The 20,147-nt window shown below is 45.5% G+C and overlaps 1 protein-coding gene across 1 annotated transcript in view; it reads right to left on the bottom strand.

Moving 5' to 3' along the window:
• Positions 1-774: 774 nt before the first annotated feature.
• HSPA4 (heat shock protein family A (Hsp70) member 4) overlaps positions 775-20,147 on the bottom strand; it is a 424,381-nt gene continuing 405,008 nt past the window's right edge. Inside the window, exon 19 of the mRNA XM_078653080.1 lies at positions 775-3,015. Coding sequence (XP_078509206.1) covers positions 2,809-3,015 — 207 coding nt within the window. The 3' untranslated portion in view covers positions 775-2,808. The remainder of the gene's footprint in view (positions 3,016-20,147) is intronic.

Consider the following 20,147-nt stretch of genomic DNA (forward strand, 5'->3'; position numbering starts at 1 on the left):
GTGCAATAAACAAAAGCAGTTTTATGCTTTTCGATCTAGCCTGCTATACATAGTGCCAACACCCAAGGGCGCTGCTGCTTTTCAGCCTTGCATGAAAGGCTACAAATTATTTGCAGTGAAAACATACCTTTATATACCCACACACAAGGAGCTTAGAGCACAGGGGCACAGGACAGAGAAAAGTTTACTTAATTTTGAAGAAATAACCTATAACTATAGAAGTACGGCCACTTGTTTTTATTATTTCAGACTTGCAAAACTATAGACTTTCATATTTTCAATCGTACAAGAGGACCATCAGTGTATTGTGACTGATCCCAGACAATACTATTGTCACAGCTATGAAGCACCGGCTTTGAAACTTACTTGGTACCAACACTAGGCACACTAAAAATAATTAACCTAGTTTTTCTTAAACACCAATCGCATTAGTCACCCCTAGGCTCTGCACTATATAACAGGTAACTCAAGTAGATGGAACGCATCAACAATTATAAATAGCTGAACTTGAATAAGACTAAATCAAATTTGGAAGCAAAAGTAGAGGCATCTTGAGGAGAAGCACCTCAAATTAAAAAAGAGGAAGCCAAATATATTATGTAAATAATTGGTAAGTTTGCTGTGTATGTTGAATAGAAAGCAATACAAAATTACTCAAAAAACAGCTATGGAATACAGAAGTAATTCTCCACTCAGCAACACACTCCATTATACTAGACCAAGTATTAAATTCACGTAAAACATGGCTACTTGCATCAAAACGGACAACAAAAGTTGCAACGCTGTGCATTTATTTCAGATACAGTCTGCGCGGATGTTTTAACGTTTAGTTAAAAAAAAAATACAAAGCAATCATTTTCAGGCTTGCAGTACATCAAATGAGGACAGATGAGTCATTTTGCACGTTTGCTCATGAAACCTGACAAATCTAGCAAATGGAAAGTAGGATGCGACCACTTCTAAAACTGAGCGTCGGCAATAGCTTCGACAGAGGTTCAGATTTCTCTCCTCCCCCATATTAAACCGGTTTCAACACATCAATTCTTTAAATATAAAGAAAAAAGTACATGAGAAAAGCTGAGATAGCTTCTAATAACCCAGAAAAGTTATTTAGGGTCTTCAAAATGTGCGGACATTCTTCATGTACTTAAAAACCCACGGTCTTCATAGATATTCGAAAGAATATTTAAGCCAATGGTAGCTGGCTCATAGAGAAACAGAAAAGGAATGATCTGACACAGACAGATCTATTTTACATTAAACAATTTGTGCTCAAACGCTAGAAAGCTTGCAATAGGTGTGACCTTGGGCACACCAATGTATCAAGTTATTTCAGAGAAATTACATTGCTGCCAAATCATTATAAATACTAAAACCTGCGCATTCTGCATGGACCTTAATCTGCATTAATGCTGGAAGCAATTCCCCCCACCCACCTCCTCCCATTTATGCGGACTGAAAATTTGCCACCCCCCAAAAAATAACTGCTTCAAGCTAACAAAAGGCTACCATGGGGAAGAGTTCAAACATTATAGAAATGCTATCCAGAAAGGCTCCATGCAGCCACCTCGTGGATGAGTGACGATGCATAATTTTAAGTGGAAAAATAATGAATGAATTTGGAATAGGGGGACACAAGTAGCAACTACACTTGTGTATTTGGGACTCAATTTTAGTGCGAACAATAATAGTGTCACTTGGGTGTCAACTACAAGTCAAAATTGCAACATAGTATGCCAGTCCTGGAGTTCTCAGCATATTAGAGTGTAACAAATCTTTGAAACATGCCACAGTTTCACTAATCAGATAAAGAATGCAAGAGCTAGAACACTCAAATAGGACAACCGTGACATTAGGAATGGGTAAATTAAACCCGAAACTCTCAAATTTGCAACTGGTTTAAAAGGAATTAAAGTATTCAGGGTCAATAATCTACGGTACAAATATTCTCAACTGGTGTTTAAAAATGCACAGCTGCGACCTAAGAGAATGAATATGAATTTGAGGAACGCAGAAATGTTCACATTTGCTACTACAAAGTGGTAATTGCTGCACTGAAGCACAGACAGGAATTTGAGAAACGCTTTTGTCTGTGAGGCAGCATGCTTGCTTCTGGGAGCACTGCCTCAATTTAAGCCCTCCATTACCAAATAGCATTTTTTTACTATCATGAGGTCATGCTAGCACCATGCTAGGTGGTCAGTCGAGAATATACAGCATACCACCAGATAACTGAGCAAGTACACATACAGAAGGAGTGGCAATCGAGATAGATTTAAGATCATTTGTGGCTGAGAATATTTCCAATAATACATATGTAAAAGCAGACTGCAGAATAATGAACAATTTCATTCATCTGCTCTAAATAATCGTGGCTTTACAAGCCACTTAAAAAAAATATGAAGCAACAAAAGACTCTGTAGCAATAGTTGGAAACAGATGCTTACGGATACCAGCCATCTGAAGTCTGTGCTACCATTTGTTTGGACGTACAGGGCTTGAGAAACAAAGGGGAACAAAACACGCAAAGGAAAATGTGTTATTGTGGACACGATACATTCTATTAGAATTGCCACTGGCCACCAAGTCGGACGATGACTGAAAAGTACAACTTACTTGATTGAGTAGTCATTTTAAGGTCAAAATGCTCCATACATTAACAACATAGGGAGTGCTGGGAGGGGGAGGGTGTGGGAACCTACAGAAAACTACAATAACTGCAGTATTCACTTCCGCTGATCTGTACTCAGAACCATACAAAGTCAACAATTTAAAGCTTTATTACAGTTTATAACAGAAAGCTGGAATTCAATCAATATCCATGTCCGGAAGTTTCTTTTCTGCCTCAGAAGATGTTGTGCTGCCATTGTGTTCAGTTGGTTGGTGTCCCTGCTTAGCAACATCCCCTTCCCCATCAACTGGTCCGTTTTGTTCAGCTGACTGCTGCTCCTCTTTTGGAGGTTCCACTTTAGGTTTTGCTTTCGTAACAATAGGATTGCAGGTACTTGTTAATTCCTTAAAAAGAAATAAATTACAAGAACATAAGAAAGTGTTTCTAGGCTAACAACGTAGAATGAAGCAAAGAGATTGCCAGCATGCATGAAACAATTCAGAAAAGAGGTAAACTAAAAATCTTAGAGGAAAATGTAGTTACCTGTAAGTACAGGTCCACAAACACATGTAAAGAAGGCTATCTGTATGCCCGATTAGTTAGAATATATGCATTTTCTTTACTAAAGGTTGCATTTTTAATGTTAAAATACCACTTAAGTAATAGGTGCACAGTTAACTCACATTTAAAAAAAAAAAGTTTAGTAGAAAAATTAGAAGGGGAGGCAATGTAGCTAGAAAGGCTGTTGGACTTAAAAGCTCAGAAACTAAAAACTCCTTTAAGGAAGAACACACCACCTGTAAGGAAATGCCTCTTTTGTATTATCACCCTGCTAACCAGACCTCAATGCCAGTGACCTAACCCAAAGAATTTTATGTTACATTCACTATACCCAATTGACATAGGCTAACATACCTATACGTCCCTAGTATATGGTCACCAAGGCCTTTAAGTAGGAAAGTCAACCCAGGTATTGCAGCACTGGTTGAGACAACAAATATACCAGTCTGCAATTGCAGACTGGAGGGGCAGTTTCTAAATGCTAGCTCAACTTTGCCATTTTAAGCCATGGCAAAGTCAAATGTCCCCCTGAAACCTATGGCAGGCCTACCGAGCCCAAAGGCAGGATGCAGCATATTTCACGGGCATGTATTTTTTGTGTCCTGACAGTATAAAGACAAAACTGGCAGTTTAACAGGAGAAAGACATTGTTGCTTCGTGGGCAGTGCAGGATTACACACTGACCCCCTCAGCTGTGCTAACTCCTGAAAGGTGCGACGAAAATTGATACTCCATGGTATCAAACAACTTGTTACATTAATCCAGACTGGGTTCTCAATGTCGAAATTAATGTAACAAGTTAGAGTGCAACTTTTATCAAGTTGACACTTTGTTGATCGCATGTGCCCTTAGCAGTTGCACACGGAGCTTGAACCCGAGACAGCTTTCTATCCTCCTAGGAAAACATGCGTACAGCTCCCAGGAAAGGAGAGAACAGGGGCATGCACTGGAGAGAGGTGTTACCTCCCTTCTGCAAGAAATCACACAGGTGTTGGCCCAAAAGGCGAGCTTTAAAGCTGAAGCTGCCTCTGATCAGCCAGTGATCTCTGCTATCAACCAGACTAGCTTCTTCAGCCTTTATTTTCATGTGCTGCTAAAGGAGTCGTCTCTTCTTGCTGGGATACAGGAAAATCTTGTCCTCGAGCAGGACACAGCAGACAGACCTTAACCTTCGCTAGCCCATGGAGCAGCAGGAGTCCAACTTCGCTGCAGCCTCTCTTTGCCAGCTCCAAGGTCAGCAGGACAGTTCTTCTGTCTATTACCTCAGTCCAAGCGAGATCGGAGTTCTGGGTGCCAGGGGTGACACTTATGCCCAGAAAGTGCCCTAAGGGCAGTTTGTGGTCAATAACAAACTGGGTACATGGTTCTTTCCCTCCTGTAGGAAGCGGTCTTTTTATGTAGTGGACCACAATGAGGTGTACTGTGTAAAGAGTCCAGGCAAACCCCAATTGGTTTACAGAGGCATAAACAATAATCCAAATGCTCTCTTTAGTGCTAGTGTGGGGGCGAGCAGTTATCAGAGGGTAGTGCTAAGCATTTACTGTATATAAAGGCAGTAAGTGAGACACACTCAAAGGAATCACACATCAACTTATAAAAGTAGCACAGATTGGTTTATGTATTTAGATACCAAGATCCTAGGAAAACATGCGTACAGCTCCCAGGAAAGGAGAGAACAGGGGCCTGCAGTAAGATAGCTGAAAGACACGTCAATCAGATCCTCTCCTCATTTGTGGAGACCACGGGTGCACTCCATTCCTCTCAGATGGGATTTAGAGCTAAACAGGGCACGGAGACTGCCCTGGTGGCAGTGGTGGAGGCGACTAGGAGTATTGTGGATGCCGGGGGCTGCGCGGCGGTGGTCCTGTTGGACCTCAGCGCAGCCTTCGACACTGTCAATCATCCACTACTGCTTCAGCGCCTCCACCGGGCAGGGGTCTCCAGAATGGCCCTCAAATGGCTCCAGTCCTTTCTAGCGGAGAGATTCTTCTCCGTTTTTGAGGAGGAGGTATGATCGGACCAACTGCCATTGTATCACGGCGTTCCCCAGGGATCCTCTCTCAGTCCTACCATGTTTAACATCTACACGAGACCACTGGCTGAGGTGGTGCTTCCCTGGGGAATTCAGCTTATCACCTACGCTGATGATACGCAGTTGGTCGTCTCCCAAGCAAGGGATGATACTATAGACCAGGTGAGCAATAATTTGACCCCATGTCTCACCAAAGTTTTGGAGTGGATGACGGCTTCGTTTTTAAAGCTAAATGGGGCCAAAACTGACATCATCCTCCTGGTTTATAAAGCCCCCATCAACCTTGACCCATGGTGGCCGCACTGTCTGGGCCCCCCCTCCCACCCCTAAGACCGAGATAAAGAGCCTGAGGGTCTGGTTGGACACCACCTTGGGATTCCAGGTTCAGGCCAAGAAGGTGGCGGCGACCTGCTATGGACTGCTTAGGGTCATCAGGAAAGTGCTGCTCCTTCTTCCTGTTGAGGCCAGACGTGTGCTGGTCCAGTCGCTCATTCTTTCGCGACTGGACTATGCTAACGCCATTTATTTAGGAGCTACAGTAGGCTCCATTCAAATCCTTCTAACAGTGCAAAATTGTGCAGTTTGTCTGCTTATGAATCTATCTAGACGCTGTTCGGCGAAGGCGGCTCTTCGGTCGCTCCACTGGGTGCCGATTCAGGAAAGGATCATGTTTAAAACGTTCTGTATGGTGCATAAGTCCATCGGTAATGTCGGTCCTACCATCCTTAAGCCCTTGTTCTGCCATCATCAATCCCACAGATCCCTGAGATCCAATCTGCGAAATTTGCTGGTGGTACCAAGGGTGAAGCGAGCCTGTATGGGCGGCCGCCAGCTCTCCTTCCATGTAGCCAAGGGCTGGAACAAACTCCCAGATAACATCAGGCTGGAAACTAATCATCTTGCATTCAGGAAGCGATTGAAGACATTTTTGTTCCACTGATTGTCCTCTCCTGTCCTTGGGTCTTACAGCGCTGGGATGCCTCAGGGTAGCCATGCGCTATGGAAGAGCGTATTCAATTCAATCATTGGAGTCGGGTAAGTACTTTTTCAAGTAAGGAATTATTACAGGTTTCAAAGTTCACACTTCACTGCAATTCTGGAGCTGTAATATTATCCTATGAGGGAAGAACATATACTGCATTTGGGCACTTGCCAGAGACTTACAGGACCCTTCTCCTGGACTTTAGGGGAGTATGGGGTAAGGTCCAAGGCAACACCAACAGGTTACCAGGGGCAGCATTGGGGCAGCCGGGTGCAGAGGTGTGTTTAAGCGTCAGGTGCCCCATTCACTTCAATGGGGAACGGTCTGGTTGAAAAGAGGCTGCAATATAGCACTGGGAGCAAACCAGTCTGGGCAAACCCACAGAGGGGCTCGGTACGAGATACTCTGGCATCCGGGGACACTGCTAGTCTACTTCTCCTCGGGCGCCGAGGTGCTTTTAGGTGTCTGGTTTGTGCTGTGGGAGACACTCGCGGTTGAAAGGGCCTGCACAAATAGGCTGCAGGCAGTGACTGGGAGTCCAGTAATGGTAAACACAAGGGTGGGCTCAGGGTCTTTTGGCATAGCCACCTTCCTCTGACTTGGTTCTGCAGATAAGGGCCAACAGGACAGCTGGGCAACTCTTGCTGTGGTTCTCACTTTCCCTGAAGACCCTCGACATGCATGTAGGCCTTCACTGGTGTTGGTGTCCATGCTGGACACAACAAGCCTTAGTTGCTACAAGAGGTCAAATACCCCGAATATTGGTTCTGTGCTGCTTCAGTGGGTCCTGGCGTACCCACACGGAGGGAGGACAGATATGACCTGTGGGAGCACGGCGATCTCTTCCTGGGCGGCTGCAGCATCCAACGTCCCAGTATGCGGCAGGACGGTGAATCGGACACTGCTTCTTTGGTGCCTGCGGCTGCAGGGGAGTAGCTCCTCTACTCCAAGGGAGTTTCCAAGGCGATTTGCAAAGCACTGGCAGCCCTCCAAGTTTCTTGGAGTCTGCATAGAGGCAGGACAAGTCAGTTTCTTCCAGAAGGGTCAGGCTGGCAGGGTTGGTGGCAAGTCAGTAGTTGCTCCTCTGTCCATCGAAACTGAAATCCTGGCATCAGGGGTGCCACCCAAATACTGTATGTGGCAGTGTTACAGGGAGTGTCAGGTAGTAGCCAGTGGGCTACCTACTTTTATGACCACTTCCTGTTTGAAGTTGGCATCATCCTGACCCACTGGACCGAATGCCAAGATGGTGGCATTTTCACTTCAGGTAGCCCACCTTAGGGGTGGTACTAGCCTGAGGGTGAACACCTTTTCCTGCCTGTCTTGGTGTCAATTGGGCCCTGGGTAGGGGGTGGCATTTCTCTCTGGGGGGGGGGGACTGGGTCGCATATTCAAGGCGGCGAAGGCCTTTGAAGCCTCCTGCTTTGCCATGCTGATTCCCAGGCATCCTGCTTAGATGAGGTGACAACACATCCTGCCAGAGCAAGGATAATGTTAATTACCCAGTAAGCATCTGTTCTTGGCATGTATAGCTGTAGATTCACATGCTTTGCATACTCCTGCCATCTGGTGTTGGGTCCAAATGTTTGCAGTTTGTTTATCGAATAAGTATTTTCCAGACACGAGGTAGGTGATTCCTCTCGGTGATAGTGCGTATGGGCATCGTCTCCATTGTAAGATTGTTATCCCGCAGATGGCGAGAATGAAGTTAGTAGTAAAGAATAGAGATGTCCATGTGCATGTATGTATACTAAAGAGAACTGCAGCAGCTACAGGTACCCAGGAGGCGGGTGGGCGCATGTGAATCTACAGCTATACATGCCAAGAACAGATACTTACTAGATAAGTAACATTATCCGTTCGAGGCATGGGAGCTGTAGATCACATGCTTTGCATAGACCATATAGCCGTATTCTCCCAAAGTGGTGGCTAACCTGTAGTTACTGGTGCTGGAGTTTTCTGAAATAGTGTTTTAAGTACTGCTTGGCCCACATTAGCTTGTTGTCTCGCTAACACATCTACACAATAGTGTTTGGTGAAGGTGTGCAGAGTAGACCATGTTGCAGCTTTGCAAATGTGGAGATGTTTCCTAAGAAAGCCATAGTAGCCCCTAACTTTCAAGTGGAATGCACTCTAGGGGGTACAGTTAGAGGTCTTTTTGCTTATTCATCACAAGTTTAAATGCATTTAACAATCCACCTTGCAATACCCGATTTGGAGATAGGATTGCTCTTGTGTGATGGTCAAAAGCAACAAAAAGTTGTTTGGTCTTACGAAATGCTTTTGTTCTTTCGATGTAATATAAAAGAGCTCTTTTCACATCTAAGGTGTGTAGAGCTCGTTCTGCAACACAATCAGTTTGGGGGAAGAATTCCGGTAATTCTACAGACTGATTTATGTGAAAAAGCAGAGACTACCTTAGGTACAAATGTGGGGTTTGTAGAAGAACCACTTTGTCTCTGTGCAGTTGGAAAAAAAGGTTCTTCCATGGTTAGTGCCTATAGTTCACCCACGCTCCTCAGTGAAGTGATTGCAATAAGGAAAGCAGTTTTCCAAGAGAGAAACTGGCTCACATTTATACATGGGTTCAAAAGGTTACCCCATTAGTCTTGTGAGGACTATGTTAGGATTCCACACTGGGGCAGGTGGGAGTCTTGGTGGTGTGACTCTTAAGTCCTTCCATGAAAGCTTTAAACACGGGCAATCAGAAAAGCGATAAATGTTGCCTATTTTGTAGGTATGCAGTTATTGCAGCGAGATGTAGCCTGATGAAGGTGTAAGCCAATCCAGACTGATGCAAGTGTAACAGATGGCAGATGTTTTGTATGGAAGCATCAAGGTTGATGTGATTGTTGCAGCAAATAAAGCGTTTCCATTTAGCTGCGTAACAGGCTCTTGTGGTAGGCCTTCTGGCCTCCCTGATTATCTTCATTCAGTCTGGTGGAAGGTTCAGATAACCAAACTAGGATTTCAGGAGGCAGATTGTGAGGTTCAGTTGTTTGGGATCTGGGTGTCTGATTTTTCCATGGCTCTGTGTGAGGGGGCTGGATGTTAGGTGCAGCTTTTGATGCGGGACCAGAGAGAGCTATAACAGGGTTGTGAACCATGGTTGACGGGTGCATGTGGGAGCTACTAGGATCAGTATGAAGGATGTTTGCCTGAGCTTCCGAACCACTAATGGAATGAGTGGGAGAGGTGGAAAAGCGTAGGCAAATATCCCTGACCAGTTCATCCATAGTGCATTGCCCTTGGAGAGCGGGTGTGGTTATCTGGAGGCAAAGCTTTGGCATTTTGCGTTTTGGTGATTGGCAAACAGATCTGAGGGACTCCCCAACTTTGCAAGTATGGGAGGAGAACCTGAGGGTGAAGTTCACATTCGTGTATTTGCTGCCTCTGCCTGCGGAGGTCTACAATCTGTTTGTTCTCTCCTGGGAGGTGTTCCGCTTGGAAATCGATTTTGTGGTGAATGGCCCACTTCCCGATGTCTTGGGAGAAGTGGGACAGTTGGAGAGTGTGCATCTCCCTCTGTTTTTGTATGTAATACATAGCCGTCATGTTGTCGGTACAAACTAAAACTGCTTTGCCAACCAGTTGAGTTTGAAATGCCTTGAGAGCTAGAAAGACTGCAAGAAGCTCTAGATGATTGATGTGGATCTACTTTTGCTGTTGGCTCCATGGGCCTTGCACTGTGTGGTGCTGAAGAAGAGCTCCCCAGCCAGTGAGCGACGCGCCCGCTGTTAGTACTGTCTGTTGAACCGGGTCTATGAAGGGCTGCCTTTTTGATAAATTTTGTGTGTTCTACCACTTCAGACGGCGAGACGTCGTAAACATGTTCTCGGTGCCGACCGCGGCCCGGAGGCGGTTGTTGGACCGAGGTGGATTTTGGGGCAAGGGAAGATCTGTACTGATAGTACGCTGCCCTTGCGGGATTTCGTCATCCACCTCTGAGCCATAGTTGGAGTTAGGATCCTTTTCTTCAACCCCCATGATGTCCCCGGCTTCTTGTTCCGAATCCTCTCCTAAGAGGTCCGGAATGGAACTTGCGTGCTGGCTCTGCATGTCGCGACATCTATCCAGACGGTCGTGAAGCGTCTTCTTGGAGCAGAAAGCTGTGCTTGCGTCGCAGTCCTGTTATCTGTGCTCCGGAGACTAGCACAGGTTGCACACTTCGTGTGAGTCGGTGTGCGGAAACTGTGCATGGCACAGAGGGCAGAATATCGTTCCATCGACTGTGAGGCAGACAGACGCTGGTAGGCCCGACGGCCTTCCACAAGCTTTCTGATCAAAAGAGGGTTTTTTAGAAGTACATTTGATACACGGAAAATGGGATACACGATCAAAAACAATACCGTTGAGGGTGAGTGTCTTGCGCACCGACGGAAACCGAAAAAAACTGTCAAATCGAAGCACAGCAATTCACGTCTGAACCTGATGGCGGAAAAAAACAAATCTAAAGATAGAGTCGATGCCCATGCGCACTATCACCGAAAGGAGGAGTCACCTACCTCGTGACTGGAAAATACTTCTTCTAAAAAAAACTCCAAACATCCAGACGCAACACTAGATGGCAGGAGTATGCAAAGCATGTGATCTACAGCTCACATACCTCAAACTCATGGTTTCCGACCTGAGAGAGCATGGGCTCTCCCCTCTAGGGGGGAAGAAATGCACCCGTGGTGGCAGGCTGGACAGGACCAGTCAGCCAATTGACTAGAAGCCAGTAGGAGTTTAGGGAATAGCTGTAAGGTACCCTCTGGGTGCATGTATTAATAAATCCACCACTGGGTGAACGTATTAATAAATTAAATCACTGGAATCAATGTGTGCTTATTAATACGAGCGGTTTGATTCCAAAAACCATAGGTTTTTAGTGAAGTCATTATGTAGCTGGGAAACTCGTTTTGACCAGTGCTCAGTACATTCCTTAAGATGGCTTACCTGTTCACTTGTACTGTCAGTAATTAAACTGGCCAGCACAGGGGCATATTCGATCATGCAGCTATGTCCTCACATGTAATATAATGCACCTTGCTTTATGGCTGTAAGGCCTGCTGTTTGGGTGACTTACAAATATTATGTACAGTGTTAGGGGACATGTCACACATGGTGTAAGCCATGTCGTGTTTTCACTTTTTACAGCACCTTGTCACGCAGTGGCAGTCTGCATGTGTTTGGTGCTAAGTCCCCTAGAGTGGCACAAGATCTGCTGCAGCTCTTTAATACCTATACTCCAAGTGCCAGGGGAATCATTTACTAGGGACTTACAGTGACGCCAAAGGCCTGGTCAATTGGGAGATCAGTAGACCTATCTTAGCCAGGGCAACCTCCAGCTAACACAAAGAGCTTACCCACAACTTGAGTAACCCCACCAGGACCAACAGGGTCGGGGAATCTAGCTTGCTATTTGGCATGGGTTCAGACCACCATGCCAATGATAGTGCAGTCATAAAGGCTAACACCCAGCAGAGGCCACAGACAGCTGTCAATACCCAGATCCACATCTTTAGCTCTTCATTGACAGGTGAAGAAGGAGGTTACTTACCTGTAATCCTAGTTCTCTTCCAGGAGTATCCTCAAAGTCATAAGCACATGAATATTCCCACCCATGCGCGGGAGCCCGGAAACACATATATGTGAAAACCATATATGTAGCTCTACATATATGTATATATATATACACATATATAAAAACATACAATGCAGCCTTCCTTAGACGTGCTGAACAATGCTGCAAGAGAAGTCTTTACACAAACACATTCCAATAAAGCAGGGAGAAAGAAAGCCTTTGAACTGCTTTATTCTACAGCAGAAAAGGTAATCCTGCAAGGAAAGTGAAAACGTTGTCAGCACATAGGGGTTCTGGCAGTGTTTGCACAGTCTTGACCTCAGTTTCTGTAATTTGTTTTGTAGAAAGTTCCCCTATTGAATTGGTTTTAATAGGAACCCTGTTATTTGTGGATTATTTGAGTTAGTGGAGAAATTTCCTCGGTTTGTACCTCTGTATTGAACCCTAGAAAGGAACCCCAGTACCGATATGTTTGTAGGGCCCCCATTGCTTTAGAGGTTTGTGTCTTTTTAAAGCTTTTGCTGTGCTTTTGGTTTGAACCCAAATACTCTTCGCCCTGCATGTCTTGTAATTAGTATGGTAGTATTAATTTCTCTTGCACTGGTGTCAGCAGAATCTAATGTGCATTGTAAGTGGTATTGGATATTTATTTGCCTTCTTCCACTAACTGTGTTGCACTATGTTGATATTGGGTAGGGAGATGTAGTAATAATTCCTGCATTTCATCCTATGCAGTCCGGTTATAACAGGAGAGTAGCCCCGCAGAATTAATGTTACGCATATAGTTGGCAACCTGAACTGCTACCCTTTTACCTGCGTGGTACAAAAGGGGGTGGTGATGGACGGAGCATCTGAACCAATCAAACACTCACACCCAGTCAACAGATCTGGGTTTAATCCATCACCGTTCTTTAGCCCACTCTGCCACCCCAATTCAGACATGGCCATATGCAAATCAGTCTGACCCTGTGCCTCATGGGAACAGTCCAGCCCGAACTGCCAAGCCATGCCTTCCCTGGACTGGAAACAAGCTTCCGAGGACCGGTTTCTGGCATTTCAGCCGTCTTCAGCCTGGATAGCTTGACTCCAGTGGTGTGGAGAGCATGGGACTCACGTCTGAGCATACCCATTCCACTCGGGGTGACAAATGCAAAAACAACAATTGATGGACAGAATGCAGAACAATGTCATACATTCACCCCAGTACAGAGATCTGGGCCTAAATCCATCGTTTTTTTGCTGGTGTAAATGTCCTTTAATATACTGAGGGTCCAGCGGACATGCCTTACATTTTTTTCTCACCATGAGGTTTGATGGACAAGTTACTTACCTTATGTAACGCCTTATCTGGTAGAGATGTGAGCCATCAAAATGGATGTCCATCGGGTTTGCCTGGACATCCCCCAAAAAGCCAGACGTCCTCAGCCAACGTTTCAAAGAAATCGCTCTGCCCAGCGAATCAGTCGTGTCCAAGCCACAGCGAATGGCTAACTTCGCTGCGTCTCTCCAGTCTGATATTTCTTATTAGAGGATCCGGTCCTCCTCCGAGACCCTAGGCAGCCCCTGCGCAACCATATCCCATATAGAATGGGAATAATGGCCCAAAAGGCATGCGGTGTTAACCGAATGCAATGAGAGACTGGCAGAAGAGAAGCAAAATGCTACTTACCCTGTATGCATCTGTTCTTGGCATGTAGAGCTGTAGAGTCTCATGCTTATGCATAGATCGCCATGTAGTGTTGGCCTCGGATGTTTGCACTTTGTTTTTGTTCAAAGAAGTCTTTCTAGTCACGAGGTTGGTGGTGACTCCTTTCTGTGATAGTGCGCATGGTCATCGACTCCAGCTTCAGATTGTTTTCCCGCAGAGGGTGAGTGAAGGGAGTAGTAGTAAAGAATAGATGTCCATGTGTATGTATGAATAGTAACAAGAAAACTACAGCAGCTACAGGTATCCAGGTAGGTGGGAGGGCGCATGAGATTCTACAGCTCTACATGCCAAGAACAGATGCATACTGGGTAAGTAGCATTTTCCGTTCGAAGCATGCGAGCTGTAGATCACATGCTTATGAACAGTGTTTTACGTTATGCCTGGCTCACGTTAGCTTGTTGTCTGGCTAACAAGTCTACACAATAGTGCTTGATGAATGTGTGTGGTGTGGACCCTGTTGCAGCTTTGCAGATGTCAGTAATAGGGATGTTCCCTAAGAAAGCCATGATTGCAATGAGTACAGCGGTTTCCTAAGTGAGGAACTGTAGTTCACATTTGTTCATGGGTTCAAATTGTGGGCCAATTCGCCTTGTGAGAACTATATCAGGATTCCATACTGGGGTAGGTGGAAGTCTTCGTGGTATAAGTCTTTTTAGTCCTTCCATAAATGTTTTGATTATAGGCACTCTAAAGAGCGATAAATGTTGCCTATTTTGAAGATAGGCTGCAATTGCAGCGCAATGCAGTCTGATGGATGTATAGGCCAATGAGGACTGCTGTAAATGTAACAGTTAGCAGATAATGTTTTGTATGGAAGCATCAAGAAGGTTGAGGTTATTGTAATAGATAACAAATCGCTTCCATTTGGCTGCGTAGCAGGCTCTTGCGGTAGGCTTTCTGGCCTCCTTAATAATGTTCATACAGTCTGGTGGAAGGTTCAGATAACCAAACTCTATGACTTCAGGAGCCAGATCCCGAGGTTCAATTGTTTGGGATCTGGGTGTTTGATTTCTCCATGGCTGTGTGTGAGGAGACTGGAAGTTGAATGTAATGTTTGATGCAGTATCAGAGAGTGCTCCAACAGGGTTGTGAACCAGGGTTGATGTGCCCATGTTGGAGCTACCAGTATTAGGGTGAGGTATGTTTGCCTGAGTTTCCAAACCAGTGATGGAATGAGTGGGAGAGGTGGAAAAGCTTAAGCAAATATCCCTGACCAGTTCATCTATAGAGCATTGCCTTTGGACAACGGGTGTGGATACCTGGAGGCGAAGCTTTGTCATTTTGCGTTTTGGGGTGTTGCAAACAGATCTATGTGAGGACTCTCCAAACTTGGAAGTATGGGTGGAGAACTTGAGGGTGAAGTTTCCATTTGTGCATTTGTTTCCTCTGCCTGCTCAGGAGGTCTGCAATCTGATTGACTCCTGGGAGGTGTTCCGCTAGGAGATAGATATTGTGGTGAATAGCCCACCTTCAGATGTCTTGGGCTAAGTGGGACAATTGGAGAGTGTGTCCCCCCCTCCCCCTCCCCAGTTTATGTATGTAATACACAGCTGTCATGTTGTCGGTTCAAAACAAGACAGCTTTGCCAGACAGGTGATCTTGAAAGGCTTTGAGAGCTAGAAAGAATGCCATCAGCTCTAAATAACTGATGTGGAACAACTTTTGCTGGTGGCTCCACAGCCCTTGCACTGTGTGTTGCTGAAGATGAGCTCCCCAGCCAGTTAGGGACACGTCCGCTGTTAATACGGTCTGTGGAACCAGGTCTATGAACGGCCGTCTTTTGGACAAATTTTGGGTGTTCCACCACTGCAGAGAGTCAGGAGTACGGCCGCTTACCAACACTAGATCGGTTAATAGACCGTGTGACTGCTTCCGCTGACTGGCTAAGCATTCTTGAAGTGGACGAAAGTGCAGCCTGGCATGGGGAACGATCATGATGCAAGACGCCATCATTCCCAACAGCTGCATAAAAACTTGAGCTGGAAGTGACTGACTGGCTCTAAACTGGAGAATTAACGCCTGAATGTTTCGAATTCTGGCTGCGTTGGGAAACGCCAGAGCCCTTCGAGTATCCAAAGTGGCTTCTAGATAGTTCTGACTTTTGGGTGGCTGAAGATGTAATTTTAACACATTGACTGCAAACCCAAGGTGGTGAAGTAATTGAATGGTTATGGAAGTAAGCTTGCAGCATTGTTGATACGTGCCGGCTTTGATGAGTCAATCGCCCAGGTTTGGGAAGACATGGATGCTTTGTCTTCTTGGATACGCAGCTACTACCGCCAGACACTTTGTGAAAACTCTGGGGGCAGTGGTGACTCCGAATGGGAGTAACTAGACTTGGGAAGGTTGACCTGCTTCCACAAATCTGAGAAATTTGCAGTGAGCCAGGTGGATTGGAATATGAAAGTAGGTGTCCTTTAAGTCTAGAGTAGACAGAAAGTCTCCCTTTTGCAAAAGAGGTAGTACCTGTTGAAGTGTTACCATGTAGAAATGATCTGACTGTATGTAAAGATTTAGGTCTCAGATCTAATATTGGTCTGACCGAGCCGTCCTTTTTGGGAATTATTAAGTAAAAGGAATACCCACCGACCCTTGATGTTGTGGTGGTATGGGCTCTATAGCTTGTTTTAGTAGTTGGGATTGTACCTCTTGTTTGAGGAGGTATATGTGATCCGGTGAAAGTTTGTGTGACTTTTGGGGAATGTTCTAAGGTGTGTTGATGAACTCCAGGCAGTAACCAGAATGGATAATTTGTAGAACCCACTTGTCTGCTATTGACTGCCACTTTGGTAGGAATTGGGACAGTCTTACCCCCACAGGTGTTAAGTGGTCGGGGGAAGTATGGGCAAGTCACTGCTTTGTATTGGAGGAGGAGGTACGTGTGTTCGAACCTCTACCTCTGCCGTTGTTTCCTCTACAACCTCCTCTGAAGTAAGTTTTGCAACCGGAGGGTTGGTTATTGCCCTTATAGGTGGATGCAGTTTCCGGGGAAGTATTTTTGGACCCTGCCTGATAGAAAGAGCGACGAAAGGAACCACAGCCTTGTGTAGACTGAAGCCACTTCAGCATTTTTTTTCATCTTTTCAAGTGAAGAATCTACCACCAGCCCAAAAAGGTGTTCTTTTTCAAAAGGGGTGTTCAATATGGAGGTGTGATCCTCAGGTTTGAACCCGGATATGCGTAGCCAGGTGTGTCTTCTTAAGAGGACATTAGTGTTTATCACTCAGACAGATGTGTCAGCACCATCTAGGGAGGACCTAATTTGATTGTTTGACATTAATTGTCCCTCACGTACCAGGTCTTGCACTTTAGACTTATGTTCTTGGGGTAGAAATTGGATGAGTTGTTCCATTTCATCCCAATTCGCACGGTCAAATCTGGCTAGCAACGCTTGTGTATTAGATATGCACCAGAAGTTAGATGCCTGGCAGGCAACCCTTTTCCCTGAAGCATCAAGGAGCTTTGACTATTTATCTGGGGGTGGAGCGTCTCAAGTAGTTTGGGAGTATTCCCTTTTGCGTGCATTGGAAACTACTAACGAGTCTAAGGGTAATTGTCCTCTTATGTAGACTGGATCAGATGGTGCAGGCTTGTATTTTTTATCCACCCTAGCAGTAAGGATACATGCCCGGACAGGAGCCTTTAATATGTCATCTGCATGCCTGGTCATTCCTTTTGATGCAAAAAAGTGAGTGTTACTGCACACCTAGTCTTGTTATGTAAACCTAAATGGTTATCTGTACTCCGTGGTTAAATATATGTGCGCGTGCCACCGTTATGTAGAGTGATTAGTGATTAGACCCCTGTCACTCAAACTGTATACAATGTGAAGAAGGCTCTGGACTACCAGAGTCTAAACGGGGTGCACAGCTTAAAGGACAACTATCTGTTGGCTCCCAGTTTTTTTGCAATTTCTAAACAATAAACCAAATGGACTCAATATTCATTCAAAAGCTTTGTTCATTGTATATATCACGAAATGAATGAATGAGTGAAACATACACAATTTCATATCTTTTTTCTATTTTATCTTCATGTATGTTTCACTCATTTCATGAGTGCAAATTCTATTTCACTAATCTGTAACAGGTGAAGGTTTTTGGGTATGATAATGCATACCATTTTTGAACTGATAGCAGTCAACTTTTGTGTTGCAGGCTTCCTGCGGATGATAATCATAATAATTGGAGGATTTAGCGGACTCTTAGAATCTTGTTTATTGATTGTTTATCTATTGTTTTCCCCTGACGAAGGGTTCAAATGTTGGAACCCGAAATGCATTGGAATTTTCGTGGGATTTTAGTTTTGTTAAATCAGTATTCACCGCATTATACAGTTGTTTAATGGCACTTTAAAGATTGAATGAAACATCAGATATTTGTTGTGTTGAAATTGTTGACTTATTATTTTCCATGTTCATTTTCTTTTTTCATGAATGTGCAATAATTATGTTGCTCTGCTGAAATTCTTATATATACAATGAACAAAGCTTTTGAATGAATATTGAGTCCATTTGGTTTATTGTTTAGAAATTTTAAAAAAAACTGGGAGACAACAGATAGTTGTCCTTTAAGCTGTGCACCGCGTTTAGACTCTGGTAGTCCAGAGCCTTCTTCACATTGGTCATTCCTTTTAGCATGGGCAACACAGGTGTTTTTTGTGTGCTGTTCAAGGTTTTAAAAAGGAAATCCTCTTCAAGGGATTCTTTATGGAGCTGGACCACATGGTAATTGGCAGCCCTACCTAGCAATTCAATGTAGACTACATTGTAGTCTGGGGGAGAGGGCCTGGTAAGATATAGGTCAGGGTCACTGTCTGTGGGCAAGTCAGTGGTGTAGTCATCCCACTCACTTGTAGGTCCTTGCTGATCATCATTATTATTATTATTATCATCCCCATCACCCTGATTGTCAGGTGTATATGGTGTGAGTGCCCAGGTGAAGTTGGCACAGGTAGAAACTGAGGCGAAGGTGGTGATGGAAAAGGTGGAGTGGAAGGGATTGCTCCAATATTTCTCTTCTTCAATGGAATATGATATTCCTCTTCAGTATTAGTCATTTTCTTTAGAGTCACTTTAGTTGTAAAGTGTCCAGTTTTAGGATGTATGTACAATATTTTCTGTTTCTGGTCCGTTTTTTGGAGCGGATCAACAAAACTGTGCTTTTTAGGCGACTTTGATGTATCAGTCTGTTTCGGCACCAAAGCTTTCGGTGCCGATGGCTTCGGGGTTGTGTTTTTGGATGCAAGTTGGTTTTGGGTGCCGAATGGTGATATTCGGAGCAGGACTTTGGCTTTGATCCTGAAGGCTTTGGCTCGGTACCCAACTTGGCGTGAGGCTTTTCAGAGCCAGAAGGCTTTTTGGTAGGCTTCGGTGCAGACCCAGAAGGCAGGGTGTCGGAAGCGTGGTCTTGGGCCGACTGGGGCCAGAGGGTGCGGGTTGGTCCAGAGCCTTCTTTTTCGGTGAACTTGGGATTCGGGACGAGGTTGGGACTGTACTTACAGTACATTGTCCATGCGGAATGTCTTCATCCTGGTCGGAGCAGTCGTCGGAAAGGGAGATCTCTTCCAGTACCTCCTCAGCTCCAATAGCGTCGCCGGATTCTTCATCAGATTCAGGTCCGCAGAGGTCCAGAATGGAGCCTGTGTGTTGGCTCTGCATGTCGCGTCATCGAACTGGACGGTCACCAAGAGTCTTTTTGGAGCGGAAAGCTCGGTACGCGTCGCAGTCCTGTTCACTGTGTTCTTGTGACAAAAGCAGGTAGCACACTTCGTACGCGTTGGTGCGCAGGTATTCCGCTTGGCGCGGAGGACAGAATTTAAAAGGAGTTTGTTTCATCGACTGAGTCGAACCGGGAGCTAGACCCGATGGCCTAACAGGAGCTCTCCGATCAAACTAGGGTTTATATCAATAAACACGATACGCGAAGAATGTAATATGCGATCGGAAATGATACCGTAGAGGGTGAGTATTCTACACACCAGGAAAACGGAAGGATCGGCCTCGGAGCGCAGCGAATAACATCCGAACCAAATGGCAGAAAAAATAAATAAATCTGAAGATGGTGTTGATGACCATGCGCACTATCCAACTTTTCTGTAGCCAGGTTAGGGGGAGACAGCATGCCAGAATCTGGGGGAAGGAGGGTCCAGGCCACTGGCATCACCCAGTTCATGTCCTGGGGCTGTGGGATTTCGAGGGATGCTGCTCCTCCCCCTCCCAATCCTCTTCATCCAACCCTAAACCTTCAGAAAGGGGATGGTTAGAAGGTATGAAGCCATACAGCATCAGTGGACACCAGACTGGCTCTGTATAGTCTGGAATGAGGATGGGGGGGAGGGGGGACGCGGGGCGGCGTCGGACACAGTGCAGGGGAAGGTCGCTGTGGAGGTGTGGCTGGCGTCAGTCCGGACCTGGGAACGGGTCTGGCAGGAGGCCGTGACGCCGGAGCCAAGGGACCCACAGGATCTCCTTCACCTGGGCCTGTGGGGACCAAAGGCACAAAAGCAGGGTAGGGCCGCCTAAACACAGTGCACATGGAGACGTAAATTTCCTTAAGTTGGGCGGGGGATCGCTCCCATCCACAGAAAGGGAGGGACATGTGGAGTCGACCCAAGTGCCCACTCAGAGGAGCCTCGGCATTCTAGGCCCGGTTCCACAGTCTCGTCTCGTGGTGGAGCTGGTGAAGT

The sequence above is a fragment of the Lissotriton helveticus genome, chromosome 7 (genome assembly GCF_964261635.1).
Source record: "Lissotriton helveticus chromosome 7, aLisHel1.1, whole genome shotgun sequence".
NCBI classification, from domain to species: Eukaryota; Metazoa; Chordata; class Amphibia; order Caudata; family Salamandridae; genus Lissotriton; species Lissotriton helveticus.